This window comes from Seriola lalandi, unplaced genomic scaffold (genome assembly GCF_002814215.2).
Source record: "Seriola lalandi dorsalis isolate HSWRI2012SDOR001 ecotype SW California unplaced genomic scaffold, Sedor1 jcf7180002054440, whole genome shotgun sequence".
NCBI classification, from domain to species: Eukaryota; Metazoa; Chordata; class Actinopteri; order Carangiformes; family Carangidae; genus Seriola; species Seriola lalandi.
This window is the reverse complement of record NW_019524993.1, coordinates 17,501-43,885: the sequence shown is the minus strand read 5'-3', so window position 1 is coordinate 43,885 and position 26,385 is coordinate 17,501. Positions and strand designations below refer to the sequence as shown.

Below are 26,385 nucleotides of genomic sequence, written 5' to 3'. Positions count from 1 at the left end.
TTTGAGCCACACAAAAACACTGTAAAACCAGCTGGATTTATGAATGAACTGAGACTATAGAAAAATGAGTGCATTTCATTGAAAATGTGAATTAGATTACTCTTAAAAACGACATACAATTTTTTGGCCACATTCGCTTTACATTAGCCACTAATACTTTAAACTACTTCATTGATTGTGAGTTCATTTTCTAGTGTCATGAAGATAAGCAGTAAATATTTTACAGCTGATGGAGAAAAACTGGAACATATCAGGGGAATAAGAGGATTTGAATTAGCAGCGGTAGAAAGTAACAAGTACATCTACTCAAGTTTTGTACTTTTTTAAACCATTGTACCATTTGTTACTTTCTAATTATATTCCACTATATTTCACTATTTTGTACTACATTTTTTTTCAATCAACAAATAGATTATGATGTAGATTAAACTACCAGACGGTGTATAAATTAGTTGAAATTAGACCCATCTTTACCAGCTGCAAAATTAAAGTGCATGACGTGTAACAGAGTATTTCTACACTGTGGTATTGCTACTTTTCCTTAAGTAAAAGATCTGAGTACTTGCTTCACCACAGGGTATTGGCATTCCTTATGAGAAAAAAGTAGGCTACCATAAAGCATTTACACTAAGTACGATATGAAGCAGCCATATCTGTGACCCTCTGGTGCTTCCACATCCTTTCAAAATGAGACAGAATCAGGTGAGAGGCATGCGAGTGACTGTGTAATGAACATGAAGGAGTTCAGCTGGGGGAGGGGGACAAAGAATATTAACCTGAGAGCCTGAGTCCATCTGCTCCTCCAGGCCTCGTGTTAGACATCACCAAGAGAAATCCTCTCATTAAGAAAGCAAGAAACACATATATCAAACGCAGATACAGCTGTCAGTTCTCCTCTGGGGGATCTGGCTGTAGTAGCAGAACAGAAAATCTGTGTTTTAGGGCCATACACAGTATAAACATGTGTATTCACAGTCTATCCTATAAGTGTGCAGCATAGGCTCCCTTTTAAGTTTCTCCTGTGGCACACTGTAGCAGCAGCTACAATGCCATTAAAACATTAACATTATTAGCAGCGGATTCTTAGGAGAGATAGAATATTGATGATTTTGAAGCCACTGTCTTACTCTGTTAAGGCCATCATTGAGTTAAAATTGTTTCATTACCTGAATTCTGAATTACAAATATTAGATTTGGTCATTGATCTTCATGTTTTCTGCACAATGTAAAACAGTGTTCTTTTTCATTCTGGTGATGTACATGTTACATAATGTCCCATTCATTTCTGCAAAGGCAATTTTTTAAGGTCATATGAATTTACTGTAACATCAGTGGTTAACATCCTCTCATTATGGGAGACAGTAAGATGTGTAAGATTATTTGATTGTCTGCTAGGGATATAATAAATCACATTTGGTTTAAGTGCCCCGGGGGACTGTCTCTGGGAAGTGTGTGTTTGTGTCATAGGTTTGTGTGTGCTTTTTAATGGACTGACTGTCACACAGAAGAATACCTCTGAAACAGATGGTTACCTGAGTGGGAAAGGTCAGTGACAATCTTTCCTGCTCTTTTCTTTGCCCTTGTGCCATGTAGTTTTTTTTTGTTGTTGTTTTGAAGGAGGGACGTTGGCAGCTACCACTCAGTAGTGCAGACAAAAACACTTAAGCTTGTCGCTGGAACAGGAGGTGGGGGAAAGCCTGACACTGATGGTGTGAGATCAGGGAAATTGGACCATGATTGGTTGTGAGACGTCAGGCTGACAGAGTGTACATCATCAGTGGGACCTTTTTGGTAGTGATGAATTGCTGACTGACTTATTGTTATTGCAGGCGATGAAACCTGCCATAGTGGGGTCACCTGCAAACTTGGAGCCTGATGGAATGGGTGAATACAGTCAGAAGTGACATTTTCATTTGCTTCCACCTTTGTTTGCAACAAGTAGAAACATTTTAAAATTAATTGAAAACATGCAAGGATCTCTGTTTTACAAGATATTTTGTTCTGCAATGTTCCTGTCAAATTAATTATTCATGGGAGATATATTTAATTTTTAATAGCATGTACTGTTGGGGCCACACTTTACTTACATGTCACCTTTATTAATGCCAATTAGTGAGACAACCTTACTGCATCCAATCCAAGTCCTGCAGGGCAGAAACTGTCTTGCCAATTGTAATTAATAAAGCCACAGCGAGTGCACAGTCTTAGCCAAGCCACTTGGTTTAATGTGCTAACATATAAAACTAGATTTGGCAGATTCCCATTGTATCTAAAAAGCCTGATACTAGGTAGCCTTAAGAGCTCAGTGCACTGCAGCTTAAGAAAATATTAAAATAGACAAAACATAAATTCAGAAAACATCTTCAATTTGACAACACTGCTGGAAATACTCGAAAACACAACCAAATACACAAACTATGTGCACACAAACACACATATGCATACATCAGTAAATCTATAAAAAGAAAAAGGATTTAAACAAATGCATTAAATACATAATAAAATTTATATTTTCAGCATATGCATTGTGAGTATCTTTAAGTGAGGAGTTATTTACAATAGTAGTATTTACAATACACCACTATGTCAATATTTTAGAAACACTATGAACTAATTGAAATACCTATTACATGAATGGATTATACAACTTACAAATTTACCATTATATCATAGATAGATTGAGTTGATATGACTAAAATAACCTGATACTGCTGCAGTGGGTTTCTGAGAGATGTATCAGTTCCCGCCCCACACTAATTGCTGCAGGTGTGTCGCTGATTGTTGCAGTGGCAGTGAAAGGCTACAAGCTGCAGACACACACACACACATCCCTGTTCATACACTTTACCTGTCTATTTTTGCCTCACGTGACTTATGATTTGCTCGCACTCATGTCACTGTGAAGAAAAATGTATACAACACTTAACTTCTCAACTTCTGACAACTCCAACTCGTCAGGTGTTGATCCTCTGAGACTGCAGGAGCTGGCTCACCGGTCCGTCAAAGTAAGCATAATAATCGTTTTGGGCGTGATGATCACTTTGGGGAATGTTGCAGTACTCCTGGTTATTTCTTCATCCGTGGCTGGTTGGACAAGAAACTCTCGGTACTTTCTCCTTTCTCTTACTGCTGCAGACTCTGCGTTTGGACTGCTGATCATGCCCTTGAATCTCTGGGTGAGTCTGCTAAAGGACTACAGTGAAGGGCCAGATGCTCTTTGTCATGTCGTGGCCTTTTTTAATGCCACGGTTTATTCCACCTGCATGTATACACTGGCTACAATAAGCCTGGAGAGGTACATCGCAGTGTTTTACCCGCTGCAATATTCATCTCTGATGACAAGAAAAAGGACTCTGCTCCTGATTGCATTTGCCTGGTGCTTCCCTCCCTTTTTACTTTCGCCAATATCATTTCCAGATGGCATTATCGAGGTTCATTTTTCTACTGCATCACTGGTCTGCAATCCATCCTACTCTACAAATGTTGGATACTCCCTTAGTTTGACATGTTTTATATTTTTCCCCTGCTCCATCATCATGACATACGCAAACCTGAGAGTGTGGTGCGCTGCCAAGAGGCAGAGACTAAAACTGCGCAAATACGACTGTGCTCGTCGCAGAAGACACAATGTGGCATCCAGAGTGCTTGTGCCAGTGATAGCAGCCTACTACACCTGCTGGACACCCTGCATGGCAGCTATGATCTACAATGGTAAGTAGTACCAATGGGTATAAATAAAAGAAAGTGCTTTGAGGGAGAGCTAAAAAGGCATGAAAGGGCCTGTCATTTATAGGTTGTTTTGAATAAAGAGATGAATGGAAATTTGGGCCCAGCTTGCACATTTACTACATCTTGTTTCATCTTTGCTACATTTACTCAAAACGAAAACAAAAGTGTTCAAAGGTGCATATCATGATCCAAACTTACAAAACATGGATTTAAGAAAAGAAAAGGTTATTCATTCAAAAGAACAAAAAGTGGACGTGTGTGTTGTGCATAGCCAGGTTTTTTCATCATACAAGGTAGTTTAGGGTTTTAGATCTAAAGCTTCTGATGTGGACCCAATGACTGAAGAAGTGTTAAATTACTGGCTGCTGTTTTGAGAGACGTTTTAAATCTGTGGAAATGGAAAACATAAGTCAAAGTTCAACCAGGGGTTTATTGAGATTGCAATATATGTTGCTTAAGTCAAATTTCTGGTTTCAAAGGTAGCAAGAGAATTCAAAAGTAGGTGTTTGAAGATTAAGATTAATTTGCTTAAGAAATGTTCATTTTAATGTATTCCCTCCTTTTCAAGTCCTTCCATCAATTTCAGATGCGACTGTGCTGAGAGAAATAGCTGTCAAAGTTATTTATACTGCCAGGCATGAATATACTGATTTGAAGAGCAGTTTTGTGACTCAGACATTTTTTTCTCATTTACCCCAACCATGTGCTGTCTTGGAGAAATCAAGACTGAAAGTTGAGTCAAAGCTGAATATTTTTGGAAGTGAAGACCTTTTCCAAAGAGGGCTGTAATTCATCTGATATGGATGAAAATCCCTGCAAAATGAAGCTGACAGTCTTAACTTCAGCTTCAAAGTGTGATACTGTCCGACACGACACTCTAAAGTGGTTGCTTCCACTCCATCAAATCTATCAGTTAATCGTGTACTTTTAGATCTAGACAATAAATGTTAAGTTGATATTATTGCCCTCAGGAGAAAGATTCACATCTCCGAGGGTGATCATAGACCAGCCATAGCTAGCCTTGTTTGTTTTGTTTGTGACCTTTTTAATTAAAAAGGTCAACAAAAGGTGAACCACTTTCGTTGTTCTGCTGTATTGCTTTAACTCTGTTGTTGTCATGCTGTGGATATCTGACTTACATCAGTCCCTGTGTTTTCTGCTCCACAGCAGTCTCAGGTAGCAGCGTACCAGAGTGGATTGAGTTTGTGGTGGTATGGCTGCCAACCTCAAATGGTTTTCTCAACTGCATCTTCTACTTCTGGATAAACCGAAACTTCCGCAGGAAATTCCACCACGTCCTCCAGAGGTGGACTCAGGCCCTTTGCCCCAAACTGGCTGACACCCTTGGGTTCTGTGGCACTTCAAAGACACAGTTTGTGTCAGGAATTCTGGACAATAACAACACTGTCCATGAGCGCTCTTCCAGTGTATCTTCCACATGCACCTTGTTGAGCTTAGCTTAGGATGTCTGCGCTTGATGAGCACCACTGGCATGGTAACATACATGGTCAGCGACCTCTGTATTGTCTTATATTGTCTGGCTGAGCTGGTCAACTGAAGCCAAGTTATTGACATATTCTTACATAAGGTATCATGGATAAGAAGTAGAGTAATGCTTCACATGGATTGCAATGTGAATGGGTTAATACAAAGGCTATAATGGGAGGTATTTGAAATAATCACTGCACAGTCACTTTTTTGAGTTTTTCTTATTTTTATTTTTTTATCCATTTTCAGTTTAAGAATATATTCAGATGACTGGAACTTATTTGGCTTTTTTGTTTTGTTTTCTGTTGTTGTTGTTTGTCCTTTTTACTCATGCACACAGTGTTGCCAAAAGTTGATGTATTGTCAGAGACTGCCTCTTAAACCATCTTTTAGTTGTTTTATAGTTAGCCATCAACTTTTTCTGTGCCCCAGAAATGCCTACCAGTATTCTGCTTACAGCTGCATGATCAGTCTTTTAGTAGTGTAACCCGTGCTGTATTAAGATTTGTGGCTTAGGTCACCATATTTCACTTCAAACATTTGAGGTCAGTCTATTAGTTCTTCACAAGAAACTGATATTTAGGATTATATTCCTATGAGACATTTGTGAAGTAACATCACTATCTGATTACAAGCACTTTGAAGAATTGAGGCAATCTATCTCTTCTTCGGTTTACACTGTGTGTTGAAGACCTTGGCATATAACAGCTAGGAGAAGTTAACCTTTAAGTCACATCATTTCAGTGTATGCAAGGGGAAAAGTAATTAAGCAGCTACACTGTAGAAAGGTCACCACATTTGTGCCGGCAAAAGATAACTGGGGTAACTTCTGAGGCTGTGGTTGTTTGTTTAGAGATATTCAGCCCATGATATTGCTCTCAGTATCGTGTACTACAGTATGGATTCAACATGGCAATGCCCATGTCATCTTTGTCTGAATAAAGCTTCCTGTCATGCTGACGGTTTGTTTAGATTTAAAGTTGATCAGGAGTATATTTTCCAGAAACATCCAAAAGAAATAGAAATTCAAAACAGTTTTTTATGCAAGTTATTTTAGACTTTAGGTTGCTGCCTGGTGTCACAATCATTAAAGCCTGAGCATTGCCTTCATCAAACACTTGCAGACGAAATGCAAATTATTAAGTAATATTATGTGAGGAAAATGACTGACTTTATAATGACCTTTGTATATATACATGTTTCTGAGTTCCTAATATTATAAAGAATGAACAAATGTTTGATAATGTATTGGTTTATGAATGTACGGAATAAAGCATTATGCCTTTGAATCATGTCTTCATTGAGTTCAATATTTACAAATGTATCATTAGTAAAAAAGAATAGCATTTATTTCATCACAGAATTGTAAAGAAGTTGAAGTGAAAAGTGTTTATTGATCTATCTGTATCATAATTTTCATGGACATGCATGTCCTGCTGCACATACAGGATATCTCCAAAACCTGGGGCCACATCTATAGTAAAACTGCAAAAAATTAAATCCTAGGGATGAGTACATGATGTTGATTTTGTTGTCATTTGTGGAAATGGAAGTGAAATGCACACTTCCCTGTATTTGATGCATCCATTTTGTCCTGCAGAAAGAAGAATTTCAATTGCCAATATATTATTCTTATATAAATAAACAGCATACAGTCTCAGAGATTAGATGACCTACACATTTCTTTCTTTTTTGTCTATTTAGGATTGTGCAGCTGGTACAGTTCATAATTCCAAAAGACGACTGTATTTTGCTATGATCAAAAATCGTATGTGTGGTCAAAGTTGTTGGTGGCTGTTATATGAGCTGGAGGAATGTTTTCCAAGGAGTCTCTTGCTTTTGATATGGAGTGTAACCGAGTAAAAAAGAAAGCTCTATCTGTAAGTTAGTTTATGCACAAAAATTTGACTTGTCATTGGATTTGGATCATGTTTGCACTCACTGTCCAGTTTCTTCAATTGTACTGTATATCTGATGCAATGTCTTATGATGAATAATTTTATTTGATTATGCTAATTACTACCTACTAGTTCCATGTTAGATAACAGACTGAGCCAGAGGTATAGAATTAAAGAACATTATTGAAAATATCCTCAGAGAATAGTGCTTCTGCATAATGGATGGGTACATATTTGATTGCTTGTGTGCCTGGTGTTGTTTCTACCAAAGGATAAACAACAACAGAACAACAGGTCTGTGTGTGTGTATATATATATATATATATATATATATATATATATATATATATATGGTTTGCAAACTAGCAATTACATTTTGGTATGAAGCAGGTGTAATCTCATAGACCATACAGTATTCAACAACTTCTCTGATTTAAATTAAAAATTTTATATCTTTTCACTTGACATTGTTTGCAAGAAAACTTGTAATATATATAGATGTAAATAGTATAAATAATATTGATATGTTATAATGCAAAGACCAAGAATCATGTGCATGACAGGACTTGACAGGAAAGAAAATCTGACTTTATTTCTTGAGTGGATTTAATACTTTAATGGGTGTAAATCCTTCAGAATAAAGTAAAGCTGGTAATGTTTTTTATTGTGAGAGGTGAGGGTTTTAAGTAAACCTTTTAGGCAGTTGTCAAAGCAACAAAAACCACCTGGGATTTTCTCCGCAGAAAATCTGACACTGGTTCTGTAGATTCTGTGACTTTATCTCTGCTACTTTAGTGTCCACACATGCCTGAAAACAAAAAAAGATTCAGATTTTAACATTATCCCATATAAAAAAAAAAAACACTTCATACACATTCCATGAACAGGAGATCTTTTCAGCCATCTCAAACTACAGAGGTCAGAGTTTATTCCTGCTGGATCCACATGTGCTTTTCCAGCCGTTTGAGATTTTTGCAGAGCCGGTCTCCCAGGACACTGGAGTGCTGTGCATTAGCAGCCTCAGCTCTCCTTGAGGATGACTGCTGATAGATATGACAAGCCATTCAGTCATGGTGAATGATGTCTATCTGAGGGTTTCATATACTCCCACAGATACAATATGCTGTCTCATAAGAGCTCATTATTCTGTCTGGTCATAATTGCTGCCACAGCAGGCAGACATGGATGTAAAATGGCCAGTGGCTTTAATGCTCTTTGGATCAAAAACTGAGAAAAAGTCTTTTGGTGTAAAATACTGTAACTCATGAACAGTACGTAACAAACTAGTACAAAGCTGTTTCAGATTCAGGTGGAAAAAACAGTCTAGGAATTTGCAAAACCACTCTCATGTCAGTTTTGTCACTGAATTGTCTTTAGATATTATTTTAAACCATCTCACTGCACATGGTCTTTATCAGTATCACACTATCACAGTAACAATGTGGCAGGTTTTTGTTTTTCACCATTGCATAATGTCTGTCCCACCATGTGTGACAGAATTGTGTTTATTGTGTTTACTGCTGTTCCATGCCCATGAAAACCTGGAGATAACTCCTCTGATTTATGTGATGAATATCACAGAGTAGGTGCAGCAGTCAGATTAGCCATTTTAATATACTGTACATTTTCCTTTTTTTCTGGTAAAGGCCAAGTTTAACAACTGACGTATCAACATCTTTAGGTTGTAGTGCCACCTAGTGTTTATACTAAGTATGGCATGGCAAAAAGGACGAGACCTTTTAAACTGCAATTTATAATAATTTCTGTCCAGTTGTGTTGGTGTTCAATAGAATAAATTGCTGTCATTTTATAGTATTGAGTGTATATTGATTTTGTCGTGATTAAGGTTGATCCATGTTATTTGTTGGTTGCTAAAATTGTAGTGTTGATGTACATTTAACAAACCCGATACACATAGTAAATGTAGTATTGGAGTCTTTTTCAAATAATCTAAATTTCTTTATTCCTTTTGAGCAATTTATCATTTTATGTAACAAGAGGGCATCTGGTTCTCGAAATGTCCCACCTGATTAAAAAGGATGAATCAATGGGTGTTGATTTGTGCTTTCTCTGGTTTGCTGGTCATGGGCACTCTGCACTGTGAGGGCTCTTATGGAGGTTGCAGATGGAAAGGCTTTAATTTCAATCACTGTTTCCTGCTCCTCTCCATGGGATAAATAGCTGAGGGGAACAGTCATATGCAGGATTCAAGTATTATTCATTTTGTGCCAGTATTGCACTATAAAATGGTTACCTAAGAAAAACAAATCAGAGTATAAGTACATAACCACATTACCAGCTACCTAAATGCAATTTTTTTTACATTGAATGACACTGGCACAATGATTACATTTTTAACTGACGGACAGAAGAATATGGAGATTATTCAATCATCTTGTTCTCTGCCAATCACCTCCCTCTAAAGCATGAAAAGTGGATGACATACATTTGCTGCCTACCACAATGTGTTACCACAGTGTTAGGCAGTTAGTTTCAATGCAATTTTTTAAGTATACATGAACATCCATCTCAGTTACTGTGGCCAGGAGCATGAACATAGAGTGAAATTAAACCCAGCTGTTAAATTTTTCATATATTTTTTCCTTTCAAATTAGCACAGCACTGTCATGACACACTATCCATTATTGGGTTCATGAATTTTTAAAGGAAAAGGAGAACTACGTGATGGTGGTTATTTACCAATACAAATACTTTGTCATTCTTGTCATAATTGTCTGAGACAGACCCAGCAGTATAAAGCCAACAGTGATGAGGATATGAGGCTGTAACACAAGAGCAGCAGCTACATTCATTATAGCTGCTTCATTCTAATGGCAAAATGATGAATGTGTGAGTGGCTTTGTCTTTTGGGCTGCTGCCATTTAAGTCGTCAACTGAAGTGGACCGCCAGACTGCTCAACACCAGCAGTTGTTGCCCCAACCACCCTGCACTTGTTTTTGCATTTTAAACTTATGAATGGCCTCAACATAAATTGAGGTCAGACCTTTGGCTTGAAAGAGCCTTCTGCTCAGCTCAGAAGCTGATTTCCAGTAATTATGTAAGATAATAAGAACAGACATTATAGTTTGTCTGTTTATGAACAAATAATAAAATTGTTTTAAACTATATATTGGTTTGCCAGGGATATTGAATTAATTTTTTCTTAAAAGTACAGTATTTCATTCTGGCATTCAAATGACAGATGTTTTTAGGGCTTTGACTGTGATGATTTATTTGATTGATTGTTGTTTCATTTTTCTGCATTTAAGTTCAGCTCCGATACTTGCCTCAGCCTTGCGTAAGACTGTTGACATAAGGTACAGTGTTGGATCTACACAAACAGGTTTTATTGCTCTAAACACAGAGCATTTAATTTTTTTATGGTTTCTGTTTGTATGTTTTGTTGTATTTGTCTGACAATTGCCAAAGGCAAGGAATAAATTACCAAAAGGACAGTTAACTAAACAAACATGAAATGATAAGCTCCCAGGTTATTTGCACTGTATATCAATGACTAGTCACTTATACATTTTGAAAGATTAATTTTATTCAAAGAGACTTTTAATGACAGCAAATGGCAGTTGAAATGCAAAGAAATGGCGAAGACTTATAGTCAACTAACTAAATTTTGACATCCGCAAGTAATATTGCAGTCACATGTAAAAATAGCAGCTTTTATGAATTGACAGGTGATGTATATATACGGGTTTTGTAGCTGAAAAATGTTGTCAATAGTAATATGAAATAATTTTTCATAATATTCAATAGACTGAGTGATTTTAGAAATGCTACGCAAAGATTACCTAAACCAAAACATATTAATCATTGCCAAAATCCTAAGAGAAACCTAGAAAATTTAAAAAGGCTATGTAACTAAAAGAGATTATTAAATATGTGTAGTAACCAACTGTGGCCTGAAGACACTCAACTATGGCTCTAATGACAACTGGCAAGTCTCCCAGTTTAACAGCCAAACGAGAAACACACACCAGCTGTCATTGCCATTCTCTCGAAACAGTCAATTAAGATGCATTGGAATTAATTAAAATGAAACAAAATTGTGAAAAAAACATCAGTTAAATAACAAATGGCATAGTGAGAAACAATAAATTTTTTAAACAGAACAAATTAAATAACAAATACTTTTTTTTCCCATGGGTATTCACCCAGTCATTCACTGCCAGTTATTATATCTGGGTAATAAAATATTATTGTATTATTACGTACTACATAAATTTATATTAATCTATGGATCAGGTGTTTTGAACATTTACACAATTGCCTGATAACACAGCTGTAGAAAAGAGAGAGAGAAGTCAGAACACATTCTACCTTAAATAATCACTGATACAATATAATTCACCATTATTTTCAAAATGGAACAGACACAAAGATTTGACACTGCATTTACAAAATTGGAAATATTCTGTGTTTACAACCAAATGATAAATGCAATCAAGCAGTTTAACACCAGAACTTTGCTGAGAGGAGTGAATGGAATAAACTCACAATTCCTATTGAGAGTTAGGTACCAGTAACATTTCTCACTTTATCAAAACTAAGAAAATGCATTCAAAGTCATAATTAAGTGTTGAAAGTTTAATGGTCACTATTAACTATTAGCCTGATTTCATCACCATTCTGCATACTCAACATCTCCTTAAATGTTTCAATCTTGGGTGTCTGTGTGATGATGATGCATGTTCACCAGGCAGTTAACAAAACCTTTATCTGAGCAGGCAAATGGGTAATGACCATACAGAGACCAAACTGGGTCAAATGCATATGAAAGTTTAAGTTTAAGACAACATTTAACATAGATGACAACAGGCATAGCAACAGTAAAATACGAAGAAACTGAAGGCAGACAATTTAATAAAGTCTCCGCCCAACTGTCTATTTGGTGCACTCTATGTAGACGGACAAGGACAAAAGTACTTTATCAAACTGTTCCCCTCCTTTTCTTGTTGCAGAGGATGCAGACACTCCTAATCGTGTGCACTCAGTGTGAGGAGGTTTTGGTCAAACATTTCAAGGCCTCCAGATGAAAAGAATGAGATGGAAACAGGATGCCAGCACTCAAGAAGACTTGTGTTCAAACACGTAGTAGCGATACATGATACCAACAACAGCTGCAGCAATAGCAGGTATCAACCACATGGTCCAGGAGCTGAAAAAAAATTTAAAAAAATAAAATAAAAAATAATCACATAAATTTTTCTAGCCAGTGCAATTAAAAAAGGACAGGATTTGTGAATTTATTAGTGTTTATATTGATAATTTAAAAGAAATCTGCGACAAAAATATATCTAATCATTTGCAGAGAAAAAATTAGTTTTTTATACACATACAGCAAATCATTAACAATTTTCTATTTCCAGAAACTTTTTCTGAGCTGTCAATACTGAAAGAGGACTTTGTTCACTACAAACTGCAGTGATCAATGTCCAAGATACTTAACTTTTTGGTACATATGAACACAAATGTGAAAACTATAAACAATGAGCCTGACACACGATGTTCATGATGATGTCTCACCTGTAATCTCCTGAATTTGTGACTTGACCTTCATCCTGCAGAAAAAGAAAAAAAGACACAAACTAAAAATTGATATTGTGTGATTTAGACACAAACCAGACACTTTACAACACAGACACATCTTATTTTTCTATTGTAGTACAAAATCAGACAAAAAGACAATGGAGCTTACCTTTGTGTTGTCTTTTTTCCTGTCATCCTACAAAGAAATTGAAGACATTAGTATACAAGTTAAGTCTGTTTCTCAGGTAGTCCGTAGTTGATCAAAACTCAAATGTATTCATGTGTGTTACCAGGTTAATATTCATTATATGAATTTTAAACCTGGACTATGAAGCATGTACAAACAACAACCATTCCTCTTGTTGATAATCACATCATGATAACTGACACATGTTTTTATTCAGCAATCACGATTTGAGAAAAATGGGACTGGTTAAAGAACCAGAAAGCCGATAATCACAAAAATCATGCAATACTTTGTGGAAGGTTGTATCCACTGGATTGAAAATGATGAGTTGAATGTTTTGTGTGGTGTGTTGCCAGTTCCAATCAAAGGCTGACAAGAAAAACTTATTGGAAAGATTCCAGTAATAGAAATCAGTCCCTAGAAAATCATCAGAACAAGAGGAAAGCAGGTACAGATTCAATCTTCAACAGTCTCATGAATTTTCCAATTGAATTTTGTTTAATTTATACATGTAATTCATGTTTAGGTTCTTATTGTTGCAAAGCAGTATGTTTGAAATAAGCACACCAAGATATTGACACAGCAACATTTGGGGGCAAAGAAAAACTGCTTCTATGTTAAAACTAATACAATGTTATCTGGATAATTACTGAGGAAGACAATATACTTTGCCTTTTTAAAACACAATTTACATAACAAATAGAAAAGCTGTAAATTTTAAAACTTTCTTTGAATGTTCAATTTTCTCTGTTGTCATATCTCACTTTCTGCCATTGTTTGCTGTAGGAGGGGACCCTATTGTTAGTTAAAGGATAGGTTCACAATTTCTCTAAATTTATCTTAAAGCAATTCATTTGCCCATAAGTACATATAAACAGGTTTTGCTCGTTGTAACCATTCCTCCTATTTATACTGACCAGTAAGACATTCCTTCCCGAAGTGCTTTCAGTACAAGTGATGGGGAACAAAATTGTCAGTCAGTTTTCTATGTAAAAATGCACTGTGGCATTAAACTAAAGATAATAAAGACTTCAGTAGTCTGAATTAATCAAATGAACTTGTAGTCTTCAAAAGTTAGTTTGTTTAATCCCAAAATGTATTTTTGTGTTCCTCAAGACTGGGTTTCTGCCAGCCACTCCTCAATGCAGACTAGATATATATGGTGTGCTGTCCTACTGACATGACCTCCAACTGCAGCAATAATTTAGCTGGACGACCATCACTCAATAGTGCCATATCATTTCTTAATGAATGTAAGAAAACCAGGAAATAACAAATACTGAATGCTGAGACTGAATGGGACATAGGAGAGGTATAAAAAAAAGTTTTTTTTTTTAAAAACTTAGCTACAGCCTTTAGCATTCAGGTAACAAAAGATTTGGATACAGAACTAATACTCACATGACCATATTGTCTAAAGGATGTTACAGAGCAGTTTCAATTCGAATTTTCCATTCAAATTATTGCATGACACCCTCTTGTGACTCCAAGCAACATTTTGTGCAACAAATGGTCACCTTTTTCTCAAAGAGGTTTGGTGACACCAATTAATTGTTCTGTTTTATTCGGTTAGATTTACGCCATCATAATAACTTGTGAGATATTGAACTTCAATATTTTACAGAGGGATGTGGACATCCCTAAAGACACCAGGTCTTTTCCTCTTACCATGTGAAGCTCCCCAATGTAGTAATGCTGGAGCATCTCCCTGGCATCTGTGGAATGACCCACATCCTCAAAGCTTTCTGTGGCATCTGCACCAGCCTGCTCCAGCAAAACCTCCTCACCTCCTGGATGCTGGAATCATAGAGTGGGGTTAAGGCAATGTTGAGCTAGCTGATTTCCCCTGCACTCAGAATGTGATACAGCTCATGTCTATGCTTAAATTGAAGAAGCAATGAAATCTCTACCCTTGAAATCACAGGCCAGTTAGTGAAAAGCACCACTACAGTCTTTCATTGGCATAAAGTACCAAAGAATATGTATTGTACATGACATTTTTTGGGGGGTATTTCACAGGCCTTGAGCATTTCCCTGGTATTCTTCTTCATACGCATTTTAGGGGGCGACATTATTCTGCTTTTCTCTTTCCGTTTTACTTTGCAGATGGGATTTTACATGCAAAACATTTGACCAGCTTCTGAAAATACAATGTATTCTAATAAGTTAAACAACTCAATTGTGCATACAGCAGTTAACATTAGCTCCGCTACAAGAAGCTACAGCATTAAAATGCACAAACATGTTAAAACGATCTAAAATATCAACGCTAATCCAATTATATCATATGTTATGTTGTTCGTACCCTGAGAAGGGCAGTTCTTTAAATAACTTACACTTTGATTTATAATACGTCCGTAAACTGATAAAGTTGTGAATGCAGAATTTCTATTTGTAATGGAAATATTGTTTTGTTTTAACAAAGTGGTACTAATTTACGTAATGGATCAGAGTACTTGTTTCAGCACTGGTGTTTTCAAAGTCGCTTACATAGCCTACTGCTGCTAATATTAGAGTTGTATTAGCTAGGTTAAACATATGGACCAGGATCACCAACATGCAACTTTTACAGTTAGTCTAAGTTACCGGTAGTAGCTACAATTAATGCTAGATTGACAACAATGTTGCTGTTAAGGCTACTATTATGAAAACGGTGGGCAACAGCTAACTTATTAGCCAGCGTTGGCTATTATAACTATTAGCTAATCGTTCACGATAACTAAAAATTAAAGTGACTAGAAGTTTTAGCCAAATGTTGCTCGACGTATCCTGTTTTCATCCTGAGGTAACTTCAGTTCGTGACTTTATACCGATTGGTTTAATGTGGGACAGCGACAGCTTGAAGGAAGACAGTCAGCAAGGACATAAATACATAACGCTAACAATACGTTTCGTAAGTCCAGGAAGTAGTCTTGGCCCGAAATGAGGTAACCAATAGATTAAACGTAACGTAACGTACATTATGATAGCATTATTGATTAAGTAGTTGCCTCCAGCTGAAAGAAAGTGTTTCTTACCTCTTCAAGGAAACTTGTGATGTCGTATACTTTATCGTGGACGATGAGCCATGTGTCATTGCTCATATTGTGCAATCTTATTTCTTCTAACGTGTAACATTTTTCATCACTTCCTACTGTATCGCCATTTTCCTCGCAGTTGGTCTTACTAGCAGATCCATTGTCTGTATTAATGAGGTTGTCGTTAATTTCTTCACCCATTCTAACGTTAATGTGAGTAACCTATATCGACTGAGCAGCTAGCTAACGTTAGCTTCTGTAAGCCAGGTATGGATGGATGTAACGCTAGCTACGTCTAGATCAGTTTCCACTCTGTTTGAATAAAACTAGCAGTGCTCAGAAAACTTCAAATTACACTACAGAAAATGGACGTTATAAAAGTGCTCAAATGCTAAACACTGCTGTGTTACGAAATACAAAACAGCCTAACCCGGCACATCAGCAGACATGTGAAACAGACCAATGACATGCGTGTTATTTTAGCATAAAGCTGAAACACGACAACTGACCAATGAAAATGTGACGACCAGCGTGGTGACCAATCAGGATCTACCACTTGATGATCATGAGACGGTGGATTTTGCAAAGGTTGTCAACTGTGCGCTGTAAGTGCGCATATGAGCTTTTTCAATGTTTGTTGAATGGTTAAAACGCACGACAATAATTAACCAGTTTCAATTGCCAAGACCAATTGTCAAAACGAGAGTGGAATTAATGATCTGGACCCGTTTGCATCAAACTTGGTGGAGGAATGGGGCATGGGCCAGGGAACAACCCATTTAATGTCTAGTCAGGTTCTCAGGAAATAACGCATGGAACTTGATGTACAGAATCAAACATATTTATGGTTTTGAGATCTACGAGTTAGTGCAATTTGGTCCATATCCAGATAATAATCCGGATCTGGTGGAAGAAAATGTAGGATTGTTTGGCATTGGTGAAAGTAGTTTGGCAATGTAATGGCAAATTATATTGCTGGCTTGCAATAACTGATGGTACATTATGTAAAAGTGTATGTTGTATAAATTTTGTATATATCACATTAGGAAGTTTAGGTGTGCCTATTCCTGTGCTGATATCGGGGGCCTGTGAACCATATGTTTTCTACTGATAGGTGAGGTTACCATCCACAAGATGATAGTGGCAGATAAGTAATCAATGATTCACAAAATACTTCACATGTAAAGTCTGGATTTCCTCCTCTGCCACAATCTGGTATACATACATTTGGGAAAGTGTTTTAAGAGACTTGTCTAAGGAGACACTCAAAAAAGTACACTTATTCAGTAAGCAGCATAACTTTTGGTCCAAGTATATCTACTTATGCAACAGAAGCAAAAACACTACGCTGTATAGGGTTTAAACCTTGTCACCAACCCCACCTCCACCCCAACAGAGTACTTGAGTACCTCTGTACACCATGCTAAAGTCTGAATGTAATTTGCCTCACTAACCTCTTATATGACACCATAAACTACTGTACTAGTAGTAGCCTACAACCTTCAAGGATAAATAAGATCCAAATAAATATTTATATATTTATATATCACTGGCTGTGGTATTGATTCCTATCCTTTTGTTGGGAAGAAAAAACCATTGGGCACCATTTTAAGAGGATTAACTGAAAAGTCGTTGCCTCTAGTACAATAAATGGAGTACTAATTAAGTGTTAACAATTTCAGTCAGTAAGTTTAACTCATTAAGATATCTAGATTGTGTTTTGTAGTGATTATGTAAAGACTTTCACTAAAGTGCTTTAACTTGATGTGACCATCATAATGTGTAATCTAAAATGTCGCCCTAGCTTTTTGTGTTTATTTTTCATTTTTAATCTGTTTGAAACTCACGGTACTCTGCAGCAACATAAGGCAGAGATGCCACACATTCTTCAGTTTTCTGAGGCAGTTGGTATGTTTTCTTTGCGATTTTAAATTCCAAGACCAAGATATGATGTTCTTTTTCTGTCTCAGCTACAAGTTCTTTAAATTAATAATTTATTATTTTACTGTTCAATTTTATCTTTTTTAAAAAAAAAAAGAAAGAAAAAAAGTAACACCCGGCATTTCTTATCTCACTTGTTGACATAACTGGAATCTTTTTATTGTGCATGAAAGTTTTCTTTCTGTCATCTACTTTCACACACACACACACACACACACACACACACACACACACACACACACACACACACACACACACACACAAAGAAGAAAAATCAAATCAATCAAATCAAACACTTAATGTTCTATATCAAAACCATTTAAATGGGAGTAGCCTATTATAACCTTTTAACTTTTGACAGAGGTAAGGTATTAGATATATTATTAGATATATTTTTTTACTTTTACTGTAGTTTTTCTTCCTTTTACAATTAATGTTCACTTAATCACTCAGTGCACTTTAGCTTACCAAAACACATTGTCGTGCGTATCTATAGTTCACATTTAAACGTGACCTGGTTTATTTATTCTGTGTGGCAGTAGGAGTCTCATGCATACATTCTGTATTTTTGTCGGTCCTCGCCTTCTGTTTAGTCAATCCGTTTAAATAAAGTTTGGATTTTTTCTGCAACTCCTTGGAATTGTGGGATTGCAATGGCTGCCGTCTTTCCTGTAAACATACGCGTCGTGTTTACGAAAGCGGTAGTTTAAATATTTTGCAGTGACAGTCATAGGTCCCCAGTTCTATGATCCGCTTAAAAGCCCATTAGCTGACCTAAAATCTTTAACTTAATTTGCGAGTTTCTCCATTTTAGACCCAAAGAAAACGCGGTAGGTCCTACAGTCCCCAGCTGGCCTCGGCTCAGCTAACGCTAGCTGCTCTATCTGAGGTACGTAATTGTTTCAGTGTGATTTAATTTGATTATTATGATACGGGGAAAATATAATAATTTCACTTACAGGTTCTTCATTGACTCGTGGTTAATGGCCCTCACGTTTGCTCCTCTGAAACACGTCAGTAACAAACTAACTACTGCGGAACATCAAACTGTAAAACAACATTATTGTTGACGTATAATAAGAGATAGGACAGCTACTATAAAACCTAGTCCCATTTGTGATCTTGGAGTAATGCACAACTGGGGATATTCTTGGCCAGAAATATGCTGATAGTCTGCATTTTGTTTTTTGGGATGTTTCTGTGTGAATCAATAGATTATATTACGTTGCGCCTTTGAGCTGAAAGTAATTGTTCTGATGGTAAATAAAGACAAAAACCATGATGGCCTTGGTTGTAAAATTTGATAACCCAATACTTATTCAAGTGGTTTATTACAAAATGGAAGTGATGTATTTTATGTTCCAGTATCTCGTCTAATTAATTTTTTTAAAGGAAATTCTAAAATTTCACTGGCTCCAAGTTCTCAAATGTGAGTATTTGCTGATTTTCTTAGTCATCTATGAGAGTAAACTGAATATCTTTAGGTTTTGGGCTGCTGGTTGAACGAAAGAAGCATTTTGAAAATGCCACTTTTGACTCTGGAAACTTGTGATTTGACACTATTATATAGCTATATCTATATAAATGATATCTTTTAGATTAGTAGTAGAAAATTAGATTAGTAGTAAATGATTTATCTAAAATAATATCACAGATTTATTGTTAATGTAAATAATCAAGCTGAAGCTTCTGAGAAACAATATCTGGGAAGTTAAGCTTCACATGGATTGTCAGAAACAGCAGTTTAGTAGCACTACACATTTTCACCTCTTCTACATGTCATTATTTCCCCACAGATTATGGATGATGATGTGTCTATGCACAGGCTGGAAGGGACTGATCCAGCTGCTCAAGTTGGTGGTCTTATTGTAAAGAAGAAGAGTGCTGCTGTAGAGCCCCATGTTTTCCGGGCACCCACTCCACGCACATCTTTGCTGGGGTTGGATCTGCTGGCTGCCCAGAAAAGGAAAGAGCGTGAGAGTAAGGAGCAAGCAGATGCTAGTGGCGAAGAAAAAAATAGAAAGAAGTCAAAGGTTTCCTCCTACAAGGACTGGGAGGAAGGTAAAAGTGACTCCGGGTCTGATGATGAAGACAGTGATAAGAACAGAGGTGCTAAGAAGGAGAGGTAAGTGTCACTGCTTCATAACAATATTTTGTTGAAAATTGTGGATAATGTATAATCAGATAGACAACACCCATCCCTCATGTCTCTGTGTTCAATGTTATTTGTTCAATATTAAATAAACCAGACATTATGAGATTAAAAAAAACATGCATTTAAAAATATACATGAATGAATACAAACAAAATATTTGTTATTTGTATATTTTATTCCATAATGTCACTCTGCCAAGATTTTGAGATGAAAAGTGAAGAAATGAAACGGTAATTGTGGAAAAAATTTTTTAGTAATTTGTAATTTGGTAGTGTTTTATTTACTGGACCTCCCAGTTTTTTATCCTGCAAAATCCTTTTATAGAAAAAGGCCAGTTTACCATAGCAATGCAATCCAATAAAAAATCAGGACTGTTGCTGAGTCATTGCAAAACATAATACCCTTTCTCTTTTAGTGTTTATGTATTTTTGCTGGAATATTCTTTGTTCCCCTTTTACTCATTTATTATTTTAGCAGCTGTAGTAGCATACTAATATGTAGAGTATGACTAATATTTAATATTTCATTTTTGTCCCGGCAGCAGGAAGTATCGTGTGACTGGCTCTGAGACACCCTCAAACCCTGGGGGGGTCAGTGAAGAGTTCAGACGCAGACACCAGCAGAGAGAGAAAGACAGACGTGAGCATGGAGTCTACGCCTCCTCCAAAGAGGACAAGAACAGAGAAAAAGACAGAGAAAGGAGCAGAGATAAGGGCAGAGACCGAAGGAGTGAAAGAGGTGATTCTAAAGATGCGCAGTCATGTAGCAGTAATTGCATTTTAATGTGATTAGACTTTTGGTCATGGTCCAGCATCATTTATAAAGTTAAAATTCCAAACATTGTAAAATGAATGCTTTTTGTTTTTGGACACATGTTACAACAATAAGAAATTAAATATTGATGATGCTTCATTATTTTCCTTTTTTTTGTTTTTACCTTTATTTATTAAGTATTGTTTATTTAATTTAACTTAATTAGTAGATCAGTCAATAATGAAAGCAAATATTAACTCTGTTCAGCAGTCAGAGTTGCTGAGAGTAACTGTCCCTTGTCTCTGTTTGTCAGATGAGCGAGAGAGTAGTCACAGTCGTGGGAGCAGCAGCAGCCGGTCGGAGCGCGGGGAGCGCAGTGAGAGGAGTGAGCGGTCACAGAGAGATGGCTGGTCCGATCGCATCAGCCGGGGTAGTAAGAGAGATGAACCCGCGACACCACAGCATCGCCCAAGAGGTATTGTTGTTTATTATTTATTTGATTTATTACTAATTATTGTATCATTGTAATGATCTTACAAAGCATCTTTAATTACATTGTTTGACTAAGCTGTCTTAATTTTAAACAGATGCTTTCACACCCTCACGCTCAAACTGGGATGAGGATGACAGTGGTTATGCCAGCTCAAGGCATTCCCAGTGGGAGTCTCCGTCCCCTGCCCCATCTCAAAGAGAGTCAGATCGCTCAGAGCGAAGCCATCGCTCTGGCCGAGAGAGTGAGAGGAGGGAAAGGTAAACAACCGTCATTCATTTTATCTCACATTCCCATTGCCCCCAAAGCTTTAGTTTTATTTGAAAAATCTACATAAAACTTGATGGTTCAATGTATAACGTCTGTCTGCTGTGTGCTTAGGTCAGTCCGAGGGCGTTACCCTGACGACACACCACTACCTACTCCATCCTATAAGTACAATGAGTGGGCCAATGACAGAAAGCATTTAGGTTCTACGCCTCGTTTATCACAAGGAAAAGGTACAACTCCAAAAAACAAGCCAGTTTATTCTCATATGCAAGATTTAAATATTGTATGTCTGATACCATTTCTTACTCTGTCTCTTCTTCAGGTAGGAAAGATGGTGAGGGAGGAATTATGTTTGATAATGAGGATGAGAAAGAACAGTGGGAGGAGGACCAGAAGGTGAGTGGTAGAGTTATTCCTCATTTATGACTCTATTAAACTATTTTCTGGTGGTAAGGTTTTTTTTTCTTTTTGACAACTCTTATTGTGGTCACTGTTTTACAGCAAGCTGACAGAGATTGGTACATGATGGATGAAGGCTATGATGAGTTCCACAACCCTTTCACTTCCACTTCTGATGAATATATAAAGAAAAGAGAACAGATCCTTCAGAAGCAGACTCAGAAAAGAATATCTGCACAGAAGCGACAGATCAATGAGGTATAACCACAGTGCTTCATATCAACTTAATCAGAACTGTGTGTCTGCATGCACAGGAATATACTGGATGCATGTCAACAGATTTGTGTATTTGTCTTTTTCGTGCATCTGTCTGTGTTAGTATGGCTTTGTATCAAACCGTATTTCTTCTTTCAGGATAATGAGCGATGGGAGACCAACCGTATGCTGACCAGTGGTGTGGTGCAGAGGTTGGAGGTGGATGAAGATTTTGAGGAGGATAATGCTGCTAAGGTTCACCTGCTGGTTCACAACCTGGTTCCTCCTTTCCTGGATGGAAGAATAGTCTTCACTAAACAGGTGACTAAGAGTAGAATATTTAATAACAGTTCAGTGCCTTACATCATATATTTTTGCCAGAACTATATTGAAGGATTTTGTTTTTAATCTAAATGTTTGTGTGTGTGTTTTCCTGCTGCAGCCAGAGCCTGTCATTCCTGTGAAAGATGCTACCTCCGACATGGCCATTATCTCTCGAAAGGGCAGCCAGCTTGTCCGTAAACATCGTGAGCAGAAAGAACGCAAGAAGGTTGGCTGGATTAATAACTAAAATGAAAATGATTTACAGTATATGAGTGTTACTTTCAAACCAATGCAGAGGCTTGATGGAAAAAAAGTGTATGTGACACTGCTTGACTTTGGTTTCAACAGGTTTTCTTTTTTCTTTTTTTACAATACATAAGCAGGATTGGTCTAGGACTCTAGGGTTAGTATAAGATCGGTTTAAAATTACTATGACAGTCGTATATTAATGGAAAGTCCTCACAGACAGAAGTTCTGCATTTCTCTGTTGAAAAAGCAATGGAAGTTACCTTGACCCTTTATAAGGTAACCAAATAATAAAGTCCGGCATGCTGAATAATTTTAAACTCAACACCAACAAGTAACGAATAGTTGGGCATGTTTGGTGAAATGCAGGTTGTTCATTATTCTGCTACTGGTTGATGTATACATTTAAAGTTTAAACCAGTGTGCATTTCATCGTCATCATTGTTATGTCCATCTGTATGCAGGACTATAAAAAAAGCAGATATGATCTTCATACTCTGCTGTTGAGAAATGTTAATGGGGTTTGTTGGTGCGCACTGTCCAGTTGATAATGCCAATGCTGTCTAACTTCATCTCTTCAGTAAATAATTTATTCAAGATTACCCTACCTGCTTGATGGATGACATTTTCCCTGCATACAACCATCAGCAATGTGAAACAACTTAACAAATGTGACACCAGATGCTTTGTCATCTCTTCTGTGTGTTGAATGTGCATGAAATTGCAATTTGAAGCTTTCATTTTCATAATTATATTACTTAATTTGAATAATTCTTTTTCAGGCACAGCACAAACACTGGGAATTGGCAGGCACCAAGTTGGGAGATATCATGGGGATCAAGAAGAAAGAGGAGGAAGATGTCTCTGGAGGCAAAGCCGTAGGCGAGGATGGCAAAGTAGACTACAGGTGACCAGACTGTCTATGCAGATTTTGGATCTAGATGACATTTCACAGTTTGTTTTTAATAATCCCCAGGCTTAACTCACAGAACTGTAGAGTGAGATTGTCCGACCTGCCACATTCGTTTTTTTTATTGCTCTGTTTCTCTGCCTTACAGAGCAGAGCAGAAATTTGCAGACCACATGAAGGAGAAGACAGAGGCCAGCAGTGAGTTTGCTAAGAAGAAGACTATCCTGGAACAGAGACAGTATCTGCCTATCTTTGCTGTCAGGCAGCAACTTCTTAACATCATAAGGTATTTATACACAGACGGAGTGTTCGCATCAGAACTGTGATGAGTTATTCATAGATTGTGTTATAACTGTGACTGTGTCAATGTCTATCTGCAGGGACAACAGCATTGTGATTGTTGTTGGGGAGACGGGCAGTGGGAAAACCACTCAGCTGACCCAGTACCTGCATGAGGATGGCTACACCAGCTATGGCATGGTGGGTTGTACTCAGCCCCGGAGAGTGGCAGCCATGAGTGTAGCCAAGAGAGTCAGCGAGGAGATCGGCACCAGCCTTGGAGAGGAGGTGAGACAGCTGAGTGGAGTGCCAGCAGTCTGCTTCTGTGTGTTGTTTGATCTCTGATTGTGAAAATATATTGGCAATCTCATATGGATTAATTTGCTGTATATTGAAAGATAATGCCCTAAATATTGATTTGAGCATAGGAGTTCACTCTTGCTATTGGCCATAACCCTCCCCTCGCTAATTTGTCTAATTTTGCTTATTTAACCTATTTTGGCGTCTGCGAAATTAATAAGAAGTATCATTTATTTATAGCAATTTTTTGAAATCTTGGCAGATGATAACATTTAGATGTCTTTAAACACAATTTAAGAACAGACTAACGCTGATAGCAATAACTTTACAATTGTGTCCAACAGGTTTAAATAAATTCTCAATTATCTAAAATGACAAGGGAAACCTGAACCAGGATGTCACTTCAACATTGAACACTTAATTACTTAATTACTTGAATACTTAATTTACACTTAATTGATTAAGAACAGTAACTCTTGCTTTGCAAGCTACCATGTCCTGTGTTTCTATATCTCTTCTATGAAGTTGATTGGAATGTCATGTGCAGTATGGTATTTAATGTATTATGTAATGACCAGTTTGAGGCCCCCCCTGACCTCAATATTAAGTCGCATATGGTGTAACACCACCATCTAGTGGACAAAATGAAAAACTTGCATGTCGCTGGCCTGAAGGGAAACAGTGGAGGTGCTTTAATATTATGTAAAGCTTGTCAAAAGGTGGCATTAGGCGGCATTTTTATTTGAATTAAGTGGCCTAATTTTCTGGTATGTTTTGTAATCACTATGCATATCATACTTTAAAGACTTTAAAGTACATACATATTATTTTCAGTTGATCACTGACTAATGATGTTGCCTGCAGGTGGGCTACGCAATCCGTTTTGAGGACTGCACATCAGAGAAAACTCTGATCAAGTACATGACAGATGGTATCCTGCTCAGGGAATCACTGAGGGAGTCAGACCTGGACCACTACAGTGCTGTTATCATGGACGAGGCTCACGAACGCTCCCTGAATACTGATGTACTGTTTGGCCTGTTACGTGAGGTCAGTAGACAACTACCCAACGCTCTTTAAAGATAGATTTCTTTTCATTTCCAAGACAGGCAGATGCTTGTACCGTTCGATTCAGTGATGATTTAATGATGTTCTCATTTTATCACTTCTGTCTACTGTTTCCTGCTAGGTTGTATCTCGACGCACTGATCTGAAACTCATAGTTACCTCTGCAACTATGGACTCAGACAAGTTTGCAGCGTTTTTTGGCAACGTACCCATATTCAATATTCCAGGAAGAACATTTCCTGTAGACATCTTATTTAGTAAGGTATGTTTATGTTTCCATTCTAGTTTCTGTTCAGGCACTTACACTGCATCCTCACTACATTGCATCTTTGACACTTGGACACTCTGCCAGCTTTAGATAATAGTAATAATAATTATTATTATTTCAAATATCAGGTGTTACAGCTCATATGTAATTTTTCTGAGATTGTCTTAATAAGGCTCTAACATATATTTTTTTTCAAAATACGATCAGAGATTGTAATGAAATGTTAAACTTTTAAAAAATGATTTTGACCTTAAAAGTCTATAAAATAGACATAAGTATAGTAAAAATATTTATCACATTTAATCATACTTTCACTTCAGCACTCAGCTTTCTATTGAAACACCCTATAGACAATATATATACTGCAAATTGAAATGTGAATTAAACTTGGGCATATACCAGTAAAAAACCTGTAGTGTGGATTGTGTTGAACTGATGTGTTGTGTGATGTGTAGACGCCTCAGGAGGACTATGTGGAGGCAGCAGTGAAGCAGGCCTTGCAGATCCATCTCAGTGGGTTGTTGGGAGACATCCTCATTTTTATGCCTGGGCAGGAGGATATCGAGGTGAGGGACGCGGCTGGTATTATCACTCAAGTGATTGTTTATTATTTATATTTTATATTATATAAACATATTGCATAAAGCACAGTGATTTGAATTTTATGTAGAAAAGATGCTGCATAAATAAAAGAGAGATTTTTCCCTGCAAATTTCTTCAATAAATAAAATGTCAGTTGACCAATAGGCCAATTTCCCAAAAAGTTGATGTTGTTAAATATTATCTCCCCCATGGGCATACATAGTTTTCCTCCTTTTACATGTTTGATTTTGGTACAATACGAAATGTTTTTGTACATGGTTTGT

At 37.0% G+C, this 26,385-nt stretch overlaps 3 protein-coding genes across 4 annotated transcripts in view; 2 read left to right on the top strand and 1 right to left on the bottom strand.

The window, feature by feature from the left end:
* The first annotated feature begins 2,828 nt into the window (after positions 1-2,828).
* On the top strand, positions 2,829-6,442 carry LOC111658363 (adenosine receptor A2b). The gene is made up of 2 exons (XM_023410859.2): positions 2,829-3,711; positions 4,897-6,442. The coding sequence occupies exons 1-2, from the start codon at positions 2,910-2,912 to the stop codon at positions 5,190-5,192; spliced, it is 1,098 nt and encodes a 365-aa protein (XP_023266627.1). The 5' UTR covers positions 2,829-2,909; the 3' UTR covers positions 5,193-6,442.
* A 4,196-nt stretch (positions 6,443-10,638) lies between these two features.
* Positions 10,639-16,330, bottom strand: cyb5b (cytochrome b5 type B). Its single transcript, XM_087175275.1, has 5 exons — positions 15,862-16,330; positions 14,513-14,641; positions 12,827-12,853; positions 12,655-12,689; positions 10,639-12,286 (listed from the first exon to the last, which is right to left on the bottom strand). The coding sequence occupies exons 1-5, from the start codon at positions 16,060-16,062 to the stop codon at positions 12,196-12,198; spliced, it is 483 nt and encodes a 160-aa protein (XP_087031401.1). The 5' UTR covers positions 16,063-16,330; the 3' UTR covers positions 10,639-12,195.
* Positions 16,331-18,450: 2,120 nt separating this feature from the next.
* The window catches only part of dhx38 (DEAH (Asp-Glu-Ala-His) box polypeptide 38), an 18,653-nt gene continuing 10,718 nt past the window's right edge, over positions 18,451-26,385 (top strand). Inside the window, exons 1-16 of one of the 2 annotated variants that reach the window (XM_087175274.1) lie at positions 18,451-18,691; positions 19,599-19,927; positions 20,502-20,695; positions 21,024-21,185; positions 21,298-21,460; positions 21,582-21,700; positions 21,793-21,866; positions 21,972-22,127; positions 22,284-22,445; positions 22,567-22,674; positions 23,477-23,601; positions 23,753-23,890; positions 23,985-24,171; positions 25,048-25,233; positions 25,373-25,513; positions 25,975-26,085. In XM_087175274.1, the coding sequence (XP_087031400.1) occupies positions 19,602-19,927; positions 20,502-20,695; positions 21,024-21,185; positions 21,298-21,460; positions 21,582-21,700; positions 21,793-21,866; positions 21,972-22,127; positions 22,284-22,445; positions 22,567-22,674; positions 23,477-23,601; positions 23,753-23,890; positions 23,985-24,171; positions 25,048-25,233; positions 25,373-25,513; positions 25,975-26,085 (2,352 nt within the window). In that variant the 5' untranslated portion in view covers positions 18,451-18,691; positions 19,599-19,601. Of the gene's footprint in view, positions 18,692-19,598; positions 19,928-20,498; positions 20,696-21,023; positions 21,186-21,297; positions 21,461-21,581; positions 21,701-21,792; positions 21,867-21,971; positions 22,128-22,283; positions 22,446-22,566; positions 22,675-23,476; positions 23,602-23,752; positions 23,891-23,984; positions 24,172-25,047; positions 25,234-25,372; positions 25,514-25,974; positions 26,086-26,385 lie in introns of both variants that reach the window. The other variant, XM_023410847.2, reaches the window with a different exon arrangement.